This window comes from Panicum virgatum, chromosome 3N (assembly GCF_016808335.1).
Source record: "Panicum virgatum strain AP13 chromosome 3N, P.virgatum_v5, whole genome shotgun sequence".
NCBI lineage: Eukaryota > Viridiplantae > Streptophyta > Magnoliopsida > Poales > Poaceae > Panicum > Panicum virgatum.
The window spans coordinates 26,424,428-26,439,624 of record NC_053147.1 but is presented as its reverse complement, the minus strand read 5'-3'; the positions used below and the strand labels follow the sequence as shown (position 1 = coordinate 26,439,624).

The 15,197-nt window shown below is 46.8% G+C and overlaps 2 protein-coding genes across 3 annotated transcripts; both read right to left on the bottom strand.

Moving 5' to 3' along the window:
- Nucleotides 1–1,274: 1,274 nt before the first annotated feature.
- On the bottom strand, nt 1,275–4,225 carry LOC120665397 (probable beta-1,3-galactosyltransferase 8). Its single transcript, XM_039944955.1, has 7 exons — nt 3,669–4,225; nt 3,356–3,568; nt 3,181–3,245; nt 2,518–3,051; nt 2,302–2,427; nt 2,065–2,174; nt 1,275–1,944 (listed from the first exon to the last, which is right to left on the bottom strand). Exons 1-7 carry the CDS (start codon nt 3,669–3,671, stop codon nt 1,787–1,789), a joined length of 1,209 nt encoding a protein of 402 aa, XP_039800889.1. The 5' UTR covers nt 3,672–4,225; the 3' UTR covers nt 1,275–1,786.
- A 388-nt stretch (nt 4,226–4,613) lies between these two features.
- LOC120665398 (spliceosome-associated protein 49-like) lies at nt 4,614–7,911 on the bottom strand. 2 transcript variants are annotated; one of them, XM_039944957.1, is made up of 4 exons: nt 7,678–7,911; nt 6,558–6,610; nt 5,982–6,174; nt 4,614–5,892 (listed from the first exon to the last, which is right to left on the bottom strand). In XM_039944957.1, exons 1-4 carry the CDS (start codon nt 7,709–7,711, stop codon nt 5,759–5,761), a joined length of 414 nt encoding a protein of 137 aa, XP_039800891.1. In that variant the 5' UTR covers nt 7,712–7,911; the 3' UTR covers nt 4,614–5,758. The 2 variants fall into 2 exon arrangements, with proteins under 2 accessions (XP_039800891.1, XP_039800890.1); XM_039944956.1 differs by having other exon boundaries at nt 6,399–6,610; nt 7,678–7,908.
- Nucleotides 7,912–15,197: the final 7,286 nt, after the last annotated feature.

The window sequence follows — 15,197 nt, the reverse complement described above, 5'->3', positions numbered from 1 at the left end:
GCTTGTCAAGCGGGAATGTGAGCAGCTCCGGTGTATAATCCTCTCAAAACTTACTAAGGTGGACGCATCATCCAGGTGCTACTTAGAACAAAATGCTCCAACGTATAGCTGAACAAACCAACCGCTATCCCATAAAAAAAATAATGCTTACCAACTTTCCTCCCACCAATAGCATTCTACTCTTGTGAAGATGTGATAGACGAAAAAAGTGCTACTTTAATTGAAGCACCCGGTGCAAAATGGAGCTCCCAAGTGTGTAGCTTTGGAGAATCTTTCTGTGACATGTTCTAGACTTCTAGCACCCCCTTAGCTATGTACGCCGGAGTTGCTCTTATATGCAGTCTAGCAGGTAGGAAGTGACTTATCGCACACCTTCCATGTCTACCCTATTTTGAAAAGTAGCCTATCAATCTGTACTCCTGCACGAACTAACTACAATTAATTTAAAAATAAAATTTATAGCTAATAATTACAATTATCTATCTCACGTCCTATTTCATCTATTCAATATTCTAACACATACTCTATTTTGCGTCATATATCTATATGTGTATTTAATATATATTTAGTTGAACTATTGTTTGTGAATAGATGTTCTTATCTCTTCCATCATATATCGATACATGGTAACACGTATCATGAGTAGTATTTTTATCTAAATAATAATATAAATAATATATTAATAAAAATATAAATAGTAATTAAGAATTTTATATTTGTGCACTTTAATACTTTGTTATAATTATATAATTTAGATTCAGAGTTAGAAGTTACTTTAATTTTAAATAATGATATAATTATGGGAATAGTTATTGAATAATTTATATGCAAATTTAGGAGGTTATTTGCATTATTTTCATAATGGCACTGGGTAATTTACATGAAGATTATGTTGTTGCTTTAAATTTATTTTATATTGGTTGGTGGATAATTTAGATACATGTTTAGGGCTTATTTTAGTCTATTTTCATAACTATAGAGGTTGGTAATTTATTAGAAAAGATAACCGATCCAATGACTACTATGATTAGAGTTGTCAGATTGATGGACGGATGCTTCTAATTTTTGTGATAATTTTTAGAATTTCTCTATTTTTTAGAGCGCTCACTTGGGATCCTAGGTAGCTTCATATGGAGGTTTGCACTATTAGAAAAAAATGGGTAAATGTCCCGGTACTAAAATCATGTTTTAGTACCAGGTGATGCTTCCACTCGGTACTAAAGCATTTTGCGTCAAAGGAGTCTATAATTAGTAATAGTAATAAGAATGATATTATTAATTTTGTTTTATTGCATGTAAGAGAAGAGAAGGGTGATCCGTGAGGAGGGACCTGAAGAGAAAGCAACCTACAGACATTGACCATTGGGTATAATACAACCTCTAATTCGGCATTTGATGCCGTCACCATTCCTGGAGAGGGAAAAAACTTCACGTACGCTTCGATTGGTTGGCAGGACCTACAGGTAGGCAGCCTCCTACCAGATGGAGCAGAGGCAGAGCAGTGCGATTGAGCTCGTACCCTTGCAAAATCCCTTGCAATGTAGCAGGGCGAAACAGCACTCAATCCTTTGATCGATTCCACAAGCACATGCAGGCAACATGCTGCAACCACCACCTGTTTGTTTGCCTATCACATGATCCTGAATTCTCAGACAGCGCCGCATGGGTTCCACCCGAGAGTTCCAGAAAATTCTAGATGGAAATTAACAAAAAGAAAAACTTTGCAAAAAAGGCTCTAGCTGGTGCTCATCATGCAGTTGGTGGACCAGGACCATCGGGGACGGGATCAGATGGCGGCGGCGGCGGCGCTCCAGACGGCGCCGTCGCCCTCGCCGCAGGCGCTGTGGATGGCCCTCATCCTCTCCGGCGACTTGCAGATGCCGCTGCACGGCCAGTCGAAGGACGCCGCGCACACGTTCCCGGCCTGCTTCTTCCACTCGCAGTCTGCAGTGTGAGCATCGATCAAGAGCCAAAACCAACATGTACAGCGGCACCCGCCGCCGCATGCATGGGCTCAGCAGGCGCGGCGAGATCAGGTGGCTAATGCAAGAAGCTATTGTGTACCTGGCGGCGTGGCGCAGCAGAGGCTGCGGTCGTCGACGTGCTCGACCTCCAGCCCGAGGAGCCAGGCGCCGAGCGACACGTCCTCGTTCGCGAACCGGTGCAGGATCGGCCTGCGCGTCGTTCCGCCGCGCGTAAGCACACACGCGCGCACATGGTCGGTCGCCGTCGCCGTTGGCCCTCGCCAAACGGCCGGGACGATGCTGACAGACACATAGATATTGATGGAGACACGCTTACTGGTTTATGGAGATGTAGGAGGCGAGGTCCCTGGAGACGGCGTAGATCTGGCCCGTGGCGTGGCGGAAGTACTTGTTCCCCTCGTCGCCGAACTTCCAGTACTCCGGCTCGTGGTACTTCAGGCCCCTGCATATGCAACCGTGCACGGCGTCCGTTTTTTGTTTTTATTTTTCGTCGGAACAATCACGATGCTCGATCGATCGTGGGCTAGCTTACTTCTGCGAGAGGACGGGGCCGGACTTCATGCAGCCGACGTAGACCCTGGGCCTGGCCCGGTGCCTGGCGAGCCTGGCCGCCAGCATCCCCAGGTTGACGTGCACGTCGTCGTCGACCTTGACGTAGAAGTCGGCGTCCCAGGTGGCGACGGCGGTGGCGAAGTAGGCCCGCGTCTTGCCGGACAGCTCGTGGTAGCCCTCGACGTGGTCCAGCCGCAGGAAGTCCCCCGTCGCCGCGGCCTCGGCGTCGACGGCGCGGTCCAGCGCGCCGCCGGGCGTCGCGCTGCGCCCGATCACGAAGCGGACCACGACGCCCTTCTCCTTCTCCAGCCGCCGCAGCCTGTCGCCCCGGGGCACCCAGGTGTCCCGCAGCGAGTCGCGGCGCCTCTTGCTGCTGAAGGCCGTGTTGATGCCCACCACCACGAACGCCTTCGGGAGGCCCCTCGACGGCGCCGCCACGCCCAGGCCGCCGTTCTGCCTGGCGCGCTCTACGGCCAGCTCCATCTCCAGCGACGACACCGACTTGTCCAGGGACCTGGGCATGGCACACACGCACGCGGCGGTGCACGTACATACGGTGGTCAGGATCCATCCAAACGCACGGCCGGCACGTTGATTTCAACTTTCAAGTGGAGAAATAAGACTGTACTACTGGGCGACTCACTGGATCGCTTGGTGCGTTCTTGACACCTCCTTCATGATGTCGTTCGGCTTGCCGTCCTCCAGCTTCTGAAAGGGGAGCAAAAATTAAACCATTTCATGCGCAGCGTATGGTTGGGTGCCCAGGAAAAAGAATTGTTACGATACTATGAGCGTTCATCGCGAGCTTGCAGACTTACACGCCTGCTTTGGTCGCAGTCGTCGGCGAAGAGATGGATCCTGGAGCCCTGACCGGAGGGGTCGCTCGACGGCGGCGTCAGAAGCCCCGTACGGCCGCTGAGCAGCAGCCCGACGAAGAAGCTCGTGGCGCACAGCATGACGACGGCCTTCCCGGACATCAGCCTCGCCCGCGGCGCCTTCTTCTCCGGCTGCGGCTGCCTCTCCGTCAGCGCCTGCAACGCCGGCACGAGCAGTCTGATGAGGAACGCACGCACACATACACAGAGAGGGACGCTCAGGATCTCAGGCCGACTCCATTCACGCGCTACATACCATGGTCGCGGCGGCTTCGTTCCCAGGTGCTCTAGAAATCTCAAAGCTCGCAGGCGCGCGGTGGATCCGAGGACCTGCTGCCTGCTGGCGCTGTCGGAGGGGGCGGGGCGGGGAAATGCGCAATGGGCAGGCGCTCGGATCATCGCGCGCGGAACACGCCGGCTACCTGCCTTCCCGATGCCATTGCCTGCACGGCGAACCGGGTTCAGTTGGCAAGGCACTTTGGCGTGAGGACTTGGGGCGGCTCGTCACTCATGCTGGGAGTATGAGCTAGCTTAGGATGCCACGATTAGGCTACCAGGACACAGGGGCACAGGAGATGATCGATGGTTCGTCTCGTGATCGAACGCCTTGCCAGTATTCTTCCACGGACCGCGCTTCTGCCGTGACAGTGTATCAGGGTGTACTGGATAAGCGGTTAAGCATTTATTTCCAGATAATCCAATCAACACAGGTGAAACTGAATCGGCAGAAGAAGCAGAAAAAGAAGCCTGCAAGGACGACATCGCACTACTGGGATAGATGGACTTTACAAGTAGTTCACATAGCATGTCAGACAGTCAAACATCAGATTTCAATGGCAGATGTGGTATTAGCAATAAATAACTTACAATGCACACTAAATACGACGTTCATGAGATTCTCTGCATACTGGGAAGCTTTGCGGCACACGCCCAAGTATACCAACTCATTACCAAAGTTCAATGCAGTCAATCAAGTGCTGCCCTGCACCAACGTTGCCAAAGAACGTGCCGAAGGTCTCAGCTCACTGCAAGCAAACTTTGGCTGTTGGGTGTAAACGATCTCCAAATTGCAGGTAGCAGAGCGACCTCAGTAAAAATTGGTTCACACAACGACTATTCTATCCTTCAGTGTGCAAGAACAAAAAGACAGCCTGCAGCCCCACTGCAGAAAAAGACATACCAGCAGGTGGAGGTCGGCACGAAGGTTCAAATGAACTTGCCGATTGCAAGGGGCATAGTTACACCGTAAGGTAGTATCATTATGCCATATAATTGTCCAACTACAATTCTTGAACCCAAATTGATCTCATAGGCTGACCTCCAGTATGACAAATTCTTCTGTGCGCTTTGTTTCTCTGAAATAAAGCGGGGAAACCTTGATTCTAAAAAAAGTATCACAAATTAAATCCTTCGAAAATCTGGTAGCCTGCAATTTGGAGCTCCAACGGGGCAGATTTCCTTTTAAATTCCATGTGGTCGAACTCACAACCACATGCATGGAGCTTCCAAAGACAACCTGATAAGAAATGAATAGCATCTGACCCATCTTGATCAACAATGCAGGGTCACCAACAAGATTACAACTCAAGTGAATGCAGTAACATTGGAACAATGCAATAGCTAGATAATTCACCAGCTAAGTGAGTCCAGCAGTAACAACTTCCACGCTACGCTACTGAACTTGTAAGTGACAACAGATCAACTTGCAAATGCCGGACCAAAGCAACCATGTAACAGAGAAGGTATGGCCTGATTACCGAAGAGCCTGTTGTGAATTAATGAAAGCCTGTTGCTGCCACGGACACACAGCTCAAGCAAAAAAATCATATATAAACCAAAGATTCATATAAACGGACATCATCATAATTTGAGGGTAGATTTCTTTTCTTTTAAACAACATTTCCCCTTCTGATGTCCAACATAATACAGATTCAACAGGGTGATAAACAAAATCCACCAAATACTCATATCTTAAACACAAACACACTCCTATAACACGAGAAACAGGTAGCGACATTTAATGTAAACAGGAACTGCAAAGTTTTGCCACCTATTCATGTAACTAGAAACATGGTAATTCCTAGTACAATCACATTTGTGGAGGTAAGACCTTGATCACTAGAGTACGAGATGGAACCTAACCTCAGCAGGCAAAACTCTCACCACAATGTAAAGCACAACAGAACAACCGAAAAGATAAGCATATGCCCTACCACCATAACCCATATTTACAGGCATGGAATGGTGAGTACAGAGATAACCTCATAGATGGCTGAGACAACAGACAATGGCTTCAGTGGCCTATTCTGTCAGCATATCAAGTTACCGTCACTGGACCTCAACTTGCTAGTAGGACGGGTATGGAACTGGTTCCCTGGTACCTTGACGGCTAGCATCATTCAGAACAGAATCCAATACACGTCTACTATTCTCATATGTACCATTGCTTAGTCCTCTACTTGGTAACCCACTTGATGATGCTGGTAGAAAAGGGAATTATAAGCTTTTAACATGAATTTCAACATTAAATGTTTCACGTTCCAAAAATGCGAAAAAAGAAGTTGCTCACCTTGAGAATGTGTGTCATATGAATGACTTGGTGAGATACCATACCCTGCAATCCTGCCATTCACTACTGTTTGCTGTGATGCAGGAGTATCACTAGACCTCATAAGATGAGGAGGCTTTGGTGTTGGTAGAGGGTTTAACCTAGGAGTTACAGGCATATTGCTATTTGATGAGGGTTTGTCTTGCCCAGACATCTGTCCAAAAAGTACAACAATTTCAGAGCTTAGTCTTTTGGTAATATTCAGAAATATAGTAAGAGCAAGAACCCCAACTTGGGTTGGGCAAAGGTTGAGTCCCAACACACACACAATTAATGTTCAGTGCATAACAGATATATACCATGAAAAAACAATAACATTCAACAGTTCAGCTACACTACAATAACTTATATAAAATGCGAGAGCAAAAAGAAACGCACCGCAAATCTAAGTGTTTTATTATGAAGTCGAACAAGGCCAGAAAATAGCTTAACAGCATACTGGGCAATCTCCTCTGATTCATACTCAGCAAAAGCATAACCTTTTGGCCGACTAGTTTCCTTGTCACGAGGTATGTGTAGGTCTACAACTCGACCTACCTGAATAAGAATCTCATACAGAACCCTCTCAGGAACCCTGTCATCCAAGTTACCTATTTAAGAAAATACAATGAAGAGGGTAAGCTACCATGTCCGACAACAAAAACATGTAGAGTAACAAAGTAATCGATAGGTAAAGTGGCAACAACACTGCATAACAGGCAACAACCATGTAGGATACCAGGATAAAAATAGCATAACATAGACATGAAGCTACCCATAGCATCGCAAAAAGGAATTCATAGAGATGCTAGACAGGACAAAGCAACTAACAAGCAAACAGGCTGAGAACACCTGCTAGTCAAACAAAGAACATAATAGGCAATGTTTGTCAATTCCTTCAAAGGGTCCAAGGATTAAGATCTTCATTGTAACTGATTACAACTCATGGGCTACGGTCAACAACTAAAGAATGAAATGCAACATGATGGCATAACAAGAATAGCTCCAATACCCTGATGACAACTTCCAGTGATGCGCACCAAGAAACATTTACTTACAAGCAAGAGATTTCTAAGTTCATTAGGCGTTTTCATCGGCAAATTTAAAGCGAAGCTCAAACAATTAAGCCAGATAAAATCTAAATCATGTTTGGGGGCAAAGCTCTTGTTATACGGGGATCCTAATTCCTAACTCTTAAGTGCGCAACCACCTAGCGGATAAAAGAATCGGGGAGGGCAGCGCGGAACCCAGGGAACAGATTACCGTAGCAAACCACCATTTCATTTGATTGAGCCCCAAATTACAAGGCGAAACCCACGATATTATCCTAACAAACAGTTGCCAGCTCATGCGCGGGACAGAGACCGAACCTCGAAGGCAACGCGAACAAAATCTACTAATCGAATCAAACCAATAGCAGACCAGAGGAGCAAGTACGAAATGTCCCAATTTGGGGGCGGGAGTAAAAAAAAAAAGGCGCCGCCACCCCGTCCGCGAGGGGATAAGCGCGTGGACAGCGACCTCGCGAAGGTTAGGCCACTAATCCCCGCAAACCTACACCTAATCACCGGAAATTTCGAGGAGAAGGAAAATTCGAAGGAAGCTGAAACTACGCGGGAGTCGCCGCGGCAGCCGCCGACTCGGGCCTGGAGCGGCGGGTGGGGTGGGGAGATCTCACCTATGAAGACGGTGCAGCCCGGGTTCCTCGCCATGGGCGCCGGATCTGGGAGGCGGAGGCGGAGAGACCGCGGGAAGGAAGCCGCGTTGACGCCGCGGCGAACGAGGAGTCCAGACGTGGGGAGGCAGGCGAAACGAGCAACCGGAGCGACTGGCAGGGCAGGCGATGAGGCGAGCGCACGGGAAGAGGTTGGTAGTGGGGAGAGATTGTTCGGTTCCGTGTGATCTGCCTGCGCGGTGGGGCTATTTGTGGAGGCGGCTCGGCTGCCGACGCCGGGACGGCGGAGGGCCCGTGAGGCTGACGGTGGGACCGGATGCGGCGGGCCCTGGTGGCAGTGTGAGGTGGTTGGGTTCCCGAAGATATTCTGCTCTTTTGTGGTGGCGCAGCAAAGAGGACGTATTGAACCAAAAAAATCTCTCCAGATTCTTCCGGAAAAAATGCAACTCTCGTATTCTGTCAAATAATTTTAAATTTGATCAAATCTATATTTATGAAAATTGAAATAATTAAAAATATTTGTTACTGTAATTAGGATCATCTTAGGGCAACACCAATGTATATGGTCCAACCAATCTTTAAGGTAAGCCTTTTACTAGCAGACCATAAACTAGTAGAACACCAATAATATTGAGTTAAATAGTAATATTTATACATACCCATGCAGAATACATATAAACCAGGCTGGCGAGGAGAAAAGAGAGAGATAGAAATTATATTTTAAGCTTATGGGTGGGTAATAGCACTATAGACTATTTTCACTGTGTTCGCTTGGCTTGTCAGCCAACCAACCAGCAATATTGTTCTCTCATACTAAATCAGCACCAGCCACTAGCTACTAGCCAGTCAGCACTACTATTCTCTCATAACAAATCAGCACCAGTCATCAGCTACAGCCAAGCGAACATAGCGTTTACCTCTGCTAGACTTATGAACTACTTTTAAAACTAGCTCACAGTATATATAAACCATTTTAGAAGATTTATAGACCAGTTTTGAATAACATTATGGCTGCTTTTACTCCTTATATTGAACCTGTATTGAGTATTTTAACTACTGCGAATAAATCCGCAAGCGCACGAATTCCGTTGTAGCTTTCACCCGTGAGTATTTAAGGGTTATCGTATCCACAGAGAACATGTGTGCACTAACTTCTATCTAAGTCGGTCCGAGGACACACCAAAATAAGTGGCGAGGATAGAGAGAATTCCTGAGGTAGTACTAGAAATGAGTTAAGGTCGATCTCTCGGGCTAGATACTCGCTTCGGGCACCGGCTTACCCCTGAAATAGTCAGGAGACTCCGACCAACGGCTCTACGCTATATACGAATGTGGAGGGCTACTAAGGACCAACAGTGTTGTCACCACCTGATAGGTGCCGATATAAACCAGCACAAGGATGGCCCGATCTTCACGACAGTAGGTTCAAGAACAAGGATAAGTTTGCAGCGAACAGCGGGTAAATAGCTTTATATCTGCCAAGATTGGATGCGACCAAGCGACGGGGATAGAGGCACCGAAACCTTGAGGACTTCGACTCGATCTCCGAACAATCGCAGAACCACAAACTGGGACTAATCCACACAAAACGGCGCAGCCGAACTGGCAACCGTTGAGCACGAAGTAGGGACCTCAGAGAGATCTTCCTCACAAGTCCGAGAAGAACTCGCAAGAACAAAGGTTTAAGACACTCATCAGCAAATCAGCTGGAATACCATATCGGTTTATCAAATGATCAAAAGTTTTTTTTTCTGAGTACACATAGGGGATATTTATACTAGGAACAACCCTCCTAGGTAGGTATGAACTGAAGTCTCCACGTTGGAAGATGGAAGGCCAACAGGTGAAGCATTCACGAGATCATCTTCAATTCCCGCGCGTCTCCTGGGCTTCTGCGCAGTCTTCAGTAAAATGATCATTTCTCCCTACTCGGAAGTCGAAACAATAAGCCGTTTATTGGGTGTGAAACTAGACTTTATAAGCTTTCCAGACATGTGTAGCATGCACCATGAAACATTATAGAATGGTACAGACTTGTACGGGAAATTTGAGCAAGATAAATCCTCGGACAGACTTTTGACATTCTAAGCAGTCTTCAATGATTCGACCATAAATCCTGATTGGGAAGTCAAAATGACGTGGAACTTGTTGGGTTGGAAAGTAGACTTCATAAGCTTTCCAACGGGTACTCATGGGCCTTCAGATCTTTCGGGAATCAAGAGTTATGGGTGTTTCTTTTGGTGATCCGAACTGGTGGTCCGAATTGGCTGGTCCGATCTGGTTGTTCCGATCTGGCTGTCCGAACAGGTTCGGACTAGTCCGAACTGGTTGACGTGAATTGGTTGCCTGATTGCTTGATGTTCCAATCTTCCTTATGTATATGCCTAAGTAGAATCAAAGTAGAATATTTAGGCAGTATAACATCCTCAAATATATTGAAGTTAGTTTCAGATAGGAGTGAGTTCACCTCTTTTTGGAGTAGTTTTGCACGGCTTCGTGTAATTAGTCCATCATAAACATGTTTATGTATAACTTGAGTAGCCTCTAGGGGCATGTCCTCAACATCCTCCCCCTCTTGAAAAGGAGTCATCCTCGACTCTTCTACTCCAAAGAATGGAGACAAATTGGCGACATTGAAGCTTGAACTCACACCATAAGAACCGGAAAGATCAATCTCATATGCGTTGTCATTGATCTTGCGAAGCACTTTGAATGGACCATCAGCTCGTGGCTGCAACTTGCTCTTGCATTGTTCAAGAAAGCGATCCTTCCGTAGGGGCACCCAAACCAAATCTCCTGGTTCAATTAACATCTTCTTGCGACCCTTGTTGGCGCGCTTCTCATACATCTTGGTCATCTTCTCAATATTTGCTATAGCTCGATCATGAATATTCTTGACAAATTCTGCTCTCTTGCTTGCATCAAAATTCACACGTTCCTGCATAGGCAAAGGCAAAAAATCGATGGGAGCAGTAGATTTGAAACCATATACAATCTCAAATGGACAAAATTTAGTGGTCAAGTGTACCGCCCCGTTGTATGCAAATTCCACATGAGGCAAGCTTTCTTCCCATAGTTTCAAGTTCTTAAGAACAGCTCGCAGCATTGTTGACAACGTGAGGTTCACAACTTCGGTTTGCCCATCAGTTTGTGGATGACATGTTGTGGAGAACAATAGCTTTGTCCCAAGTTTACCCTACAAAGTCTTCCAAAAGTAACTCAAGAACTTGGTGTCACGATCCGATACAATGGTACGTGGCACTCCATGTAGACGCACAATTTCTCTGAAAAATAATTCAGCAATGTGTGAAGCATCATCGCTCTTATGACAAGGAATAAAGTGTGCCATTTTGCTAAAATGATCAACCACAACAAAGATTGAATCCCTCCCCCTCTTGGTTCAAGGTAAACCAAGAACAAAGTCCATAGAAATGTCTTCCCATGGAACACTAGGAATAGGCAATGGGGTATATAAATCATGAGGGTTCAACCGTGACTTAGCTTTGTGGCAGGTTTCGCAGTGAAGAACATGTCTCTCTACATCTCGCCGCATCTTTGGCCAAAAGAAATGATCAGCTAACACTTGCTCCGTTTTCTTCGCTCCAAAATGGCCCATAAGTCCACCGGCATGAGCTTCCTGCAAAAGCATTAGACGAACAGAGCAATCTGGAATGCAAAGTTTGTTAGCTCGAAACAAAAATCCATCATGCAAATGGAACTTTTCCCAGTCCTTGCCATCACAACATTTCGAAAATGGTTAAGCAAAGCATGTGTCAGTTGCACACAAATTGTTAATACTTTCCAGCCCAAGAATTTTAGAATCAAGTTGTGAGAGTAAAGCATGACGTCTAGACAAAGTATCAGCAACAACATTATCTTTTCTTTTCTTGTACTTGACAATGTAAGAAAAAGATTCAATGAGTTCACTCCATTTAGCATGTCTTTGGTTCAGTTTTAGTTGACCTTTAAGATGTTTCAAAGATTCATGGTCTGAATGGATCACAAATTCCTTAGATAAAAGATAGTGTTGCCAAGTCTCCAAACTCCTCACAAGAACATACAATTCTTTATCATAAATGGAGTAGTTTAGAGTTGACCACTTAGCTTTTCACTGAAGTATGCAATAGGTCTTCCTTCCTGCATGAGCACGCCTCCAATCCCTACACCACTTGCATCACATTCAATTTCAAAGGTCTTACCAAAATCTGGAAGTGCAAGTAGTGGGGCTGTTGTCAACTTCGTTTTCAGCTCTTCAAATGCCTTCTCTTGTGCTTGTAACATCCCAGTTTTCATCACGATTAAGGGGGAGTGTTGAAATTTATAATGCAAACTTCTAGAAGGTTCTATAAAAATAAGGATAAACCATGGCGTAATTTTGTTCACCATGACAAGGTTCTAGAATGTTCCACAAAAATCATAAGAAGACAAGAAGCTTGGATATTTTCTTGCCATGGTAAAATTTAGAATTTTCTAGAATTAGATATTTGTAGGGAACTTAGATATTTGTAGGGAACCTCCTAGAGTGTGACATGTGTCACTCATCCAAGAGGGTATGGGTGCCTATATAAGGAGGGTGCCACCCCTTGCCATGCCATACTACTCCACTCCATCCCACACACATCCAAGGGCATGGTAGAAGTGAGCATAGGTAGAGTATGTAGGTGTGTGTTCCTTTGTTCCTTCAATAAGGTAAGCGTCTTATAAGTGTTAGTCTTCCGGTTAAATTTAAGTACTTAGTGTATAAGTTGTGATCCATCGAAGATTGGCTCTGCCACCCGGGATCACAAAAGGGTCTGGGCTTCATCGAAGGTTGGCTCTGCCACCCGGAAGCCAGCTTCATCTGTTGGTAGGCTCTGCCTCCCGGAAGCAAAAGGTGGCTCTGCCGTCAAAAGGACCCGGTACACTAAGTAACTAGAAGCTGACCGACTCTGAAGTGAGTTGGTGTAGATCCTCAACTTAGTAGGGCCACCTCAATTTCCAACAATCACTAAAATAAAACTTATGTTGCAATTAAACTAGTAACGTAAAATAATACTAACGTTATACGAGGTATTACATAACTACTAGGTAAACTATTTTATACTCTTGCCTTGCGTTAGTACATTCGTTCCCTCCAGTAACCAGCATACGCATGCTTGCACCCACGACAAAAATCATCTCGTCTCTTTCCATAAAAGCCTCTCAAGTCACCGTACCATGCCATAATTCCCAGACAATCATGACAGCGCCTACCTCCTTTGCCATAACTTCATCATTCTCTGGAAACCATAGAGTACCCACACCATTGACCTTGAAAAGACCCGTCATGGCAGCACCCACCTCGCTAAAAAAATCGGGGTCGCCACGAACAGTGCTGGCCGAGATCTTTTTTCCGCCGAACCGCCTCACCCGCTCGCCCTCGCTCGCGCACGCGCGACACGCCGGCCCCACGACGGGACCGCGCACTGCCGCCGGCACCATGCCGTGCCGCCCACCCCCACGTCCCCACCTCGCCCACGCCGCTGCAGCGCCCTCGCCGGCTTTGCCGCCTCGGCGCTCGCGCCTTCAGTGCTGCCACTGTTCGCGTTGACGGCGAGCTACCGCAGCCCACGCTGCTCTCCTCGCCTATAAAAGGAGCAAGGCCGTGACGAGCCCCGTCACCAGCCCAAGCGCACCGAGCCGCTTCGCTCCACCAGCTGAACCACTCCTCCCGAGCCCAGCTCACTCACGAAACGAAGCTCCAATAATTGATCCTCTTCCTCGAGCTGTTCCACGCCAAGGTGAGATGGCAGGCAGCTCCCCCGACCATTAACTCCACTAATAAAGGCCCAAAACACCCCCAGGCCGTGAGCACTTAATCCAAATCATTCTACCAATCAATACTGTAAACTCAATATCTCCTTCATATCAACTCCTTTTCACGAAACTCTTTTTCCTAAACTCTCCCCAAATCATATATTATCTATTCCTCCTATTTTCATCTCCATTTGAGCTTATTGCTTGCTTGTGTTTGTTTGCCGGTTGTGCCGTTTTCGCCCGTAGATCACGGAGTGACCGAGGAGGAGCCTGCCAAGGAGCCAGAAGACCCGTACCACGAGCAGGAAGCCGCCGCCGCCGACGCGTACGCAAGCGAAGGCAAGTTTCATCGACCCCTACGTGAGCGGTTGCATCCATGTGAGGACGTTTAGCTGTAGCCTGGGTCTAGGATCGATTACATATACCAGTACTTGAGTGATTGAGTGTGCTCATACATGCATATGAGTAGTTATGCATATCCAGAGTTGAGACTAGGATATGAAGGGTTTTGGATGAGGCTAGGGCAGCTGGGTATGCTGGAGCCGGCGCTACCGTGGTGGTAGACTGGCAGGTGAGTGCTACCGTGGTGGTAGGCTCGAGTTGATATGTTGAGGGATGATTGCTGCCCTGGTGAACCATAAGGACCGAGTTGTTTTGACATCTCACCTAGCTTATTTTCAGTACGACCACATGAGTTTGTATGGGCAAACCCTAGCCTAATCCCACTGGCTAACTTGGTAGTCGTCCGAGGTGGATATGTTTTGGGGTGAGACCTGGATTGGTCCAGACCCGAGGGTTTGGGGGCGACTAGTCGGGGTTGAGCCACGGCTGGGTGTCGGCTATGTCGGTTGTCCGTTCGGGCAGCCGAGCGTGTGGGTACAGTGTACGACCTCTGCAGAGTGTATAATCCATTCGAATGGTCCGTGTCCACGGTATGGGCAGGCTACGGTGTGGTCCTAACAACTAGTGAGCTACCTATTGTGGGTTGTGTTGGGAAGGTGTTGCATATCATTAGTTGTATTGCTAATGCATTTTGCTCAATGTGCGTCGTGCATGTCATTTCCCCTCCCGTAGGGCGAGGTGGAGCTTGCTGAGTACTTTTGTACTCACCCCTGTTGATTTCTCTCCAGAGGATCCTGACTTTGTGCCAGAAGACTACGAGTAGATCGTGTCCGCACCCAAGCTGATCGAGTGGAGCCGTGATGGATGAAGCGCTAGTCCTGCATGTCGTTATGCTAGTTGTTATCCTATGGTTGTTCTGTGTAGCTTTGTGTTGTCACTTTACTCCTCATGTACGTGTTAAATAAAGCTCTGTATGACTCTGGACTCCACTTGATGTAACATGTATTATGCCGGAGACCTTATTCGGTAATTAATACATGGTTTAGCCTTGATCTTCGGATCGGGGCGCTTCAGTGGTTCACCCCATTGGAATGGTACATCCTTCTTTGTCAACGCATTTATTGGGGCAGCAATGGAACTGAAATCTTTCACAAACCGATGGTAGAAGCCGGCGAGTCCAAGGAAGCTTCGCACTTGGCTCACATTTTGTGGAGGCTTCCACTCACGAACAGCCTTGATCTTTTCCTCATCCACCTTCACGCCATGAGCTGAAACAACAAAGCCAAGAAAGACTACCATGTCGGTGCAAAATGTGCACTTTTCAAGGTTAGCATACAAATCATGCCTTCCTCAAAACAACAAACACACATTTTATATGTTCAACATGTTCATCAAGAGACTTGCTG

Coding starts and splice junctions, on each gene's coding strand:
- LOC120665398 (XM_039944956.1), bottom strand. CDS start 7,711: ATGGCGAGGAACCCGGGCTGCACCGTCTTCATAG. Junction 6,611..7,677: donor GGGCTGCACCGTCTTCATAG/GTGAGATCTCCC, acceptor TTTCTTAAATAG/GTAACTTGGATGACAGGGTT. Junction 6,175..6,398: donor ATAAAACACTTAGATTTGCG/GTGCGTTTCTTT, acceptor CTTTTTGGACAG/ATGTCTGGGCAAGACAAACC.
- LOC120665397 (XM_039944955.1), bottom strand. Junction 3,246..3,355: donor ACTGCGACCAAAGCAGGCGT/GTAAGTCTGCAA, acceptor CTCCCCTTTCAG/AAGCTGGAGGACGGCAAGCC. Junction 1,945..2,064: donor CTGCTGCGCCACGCCGCCAG/GTACACAATAGC, acceptor CTCACACTGCAG/ACTGCGAGTGGAAGAAGCAG.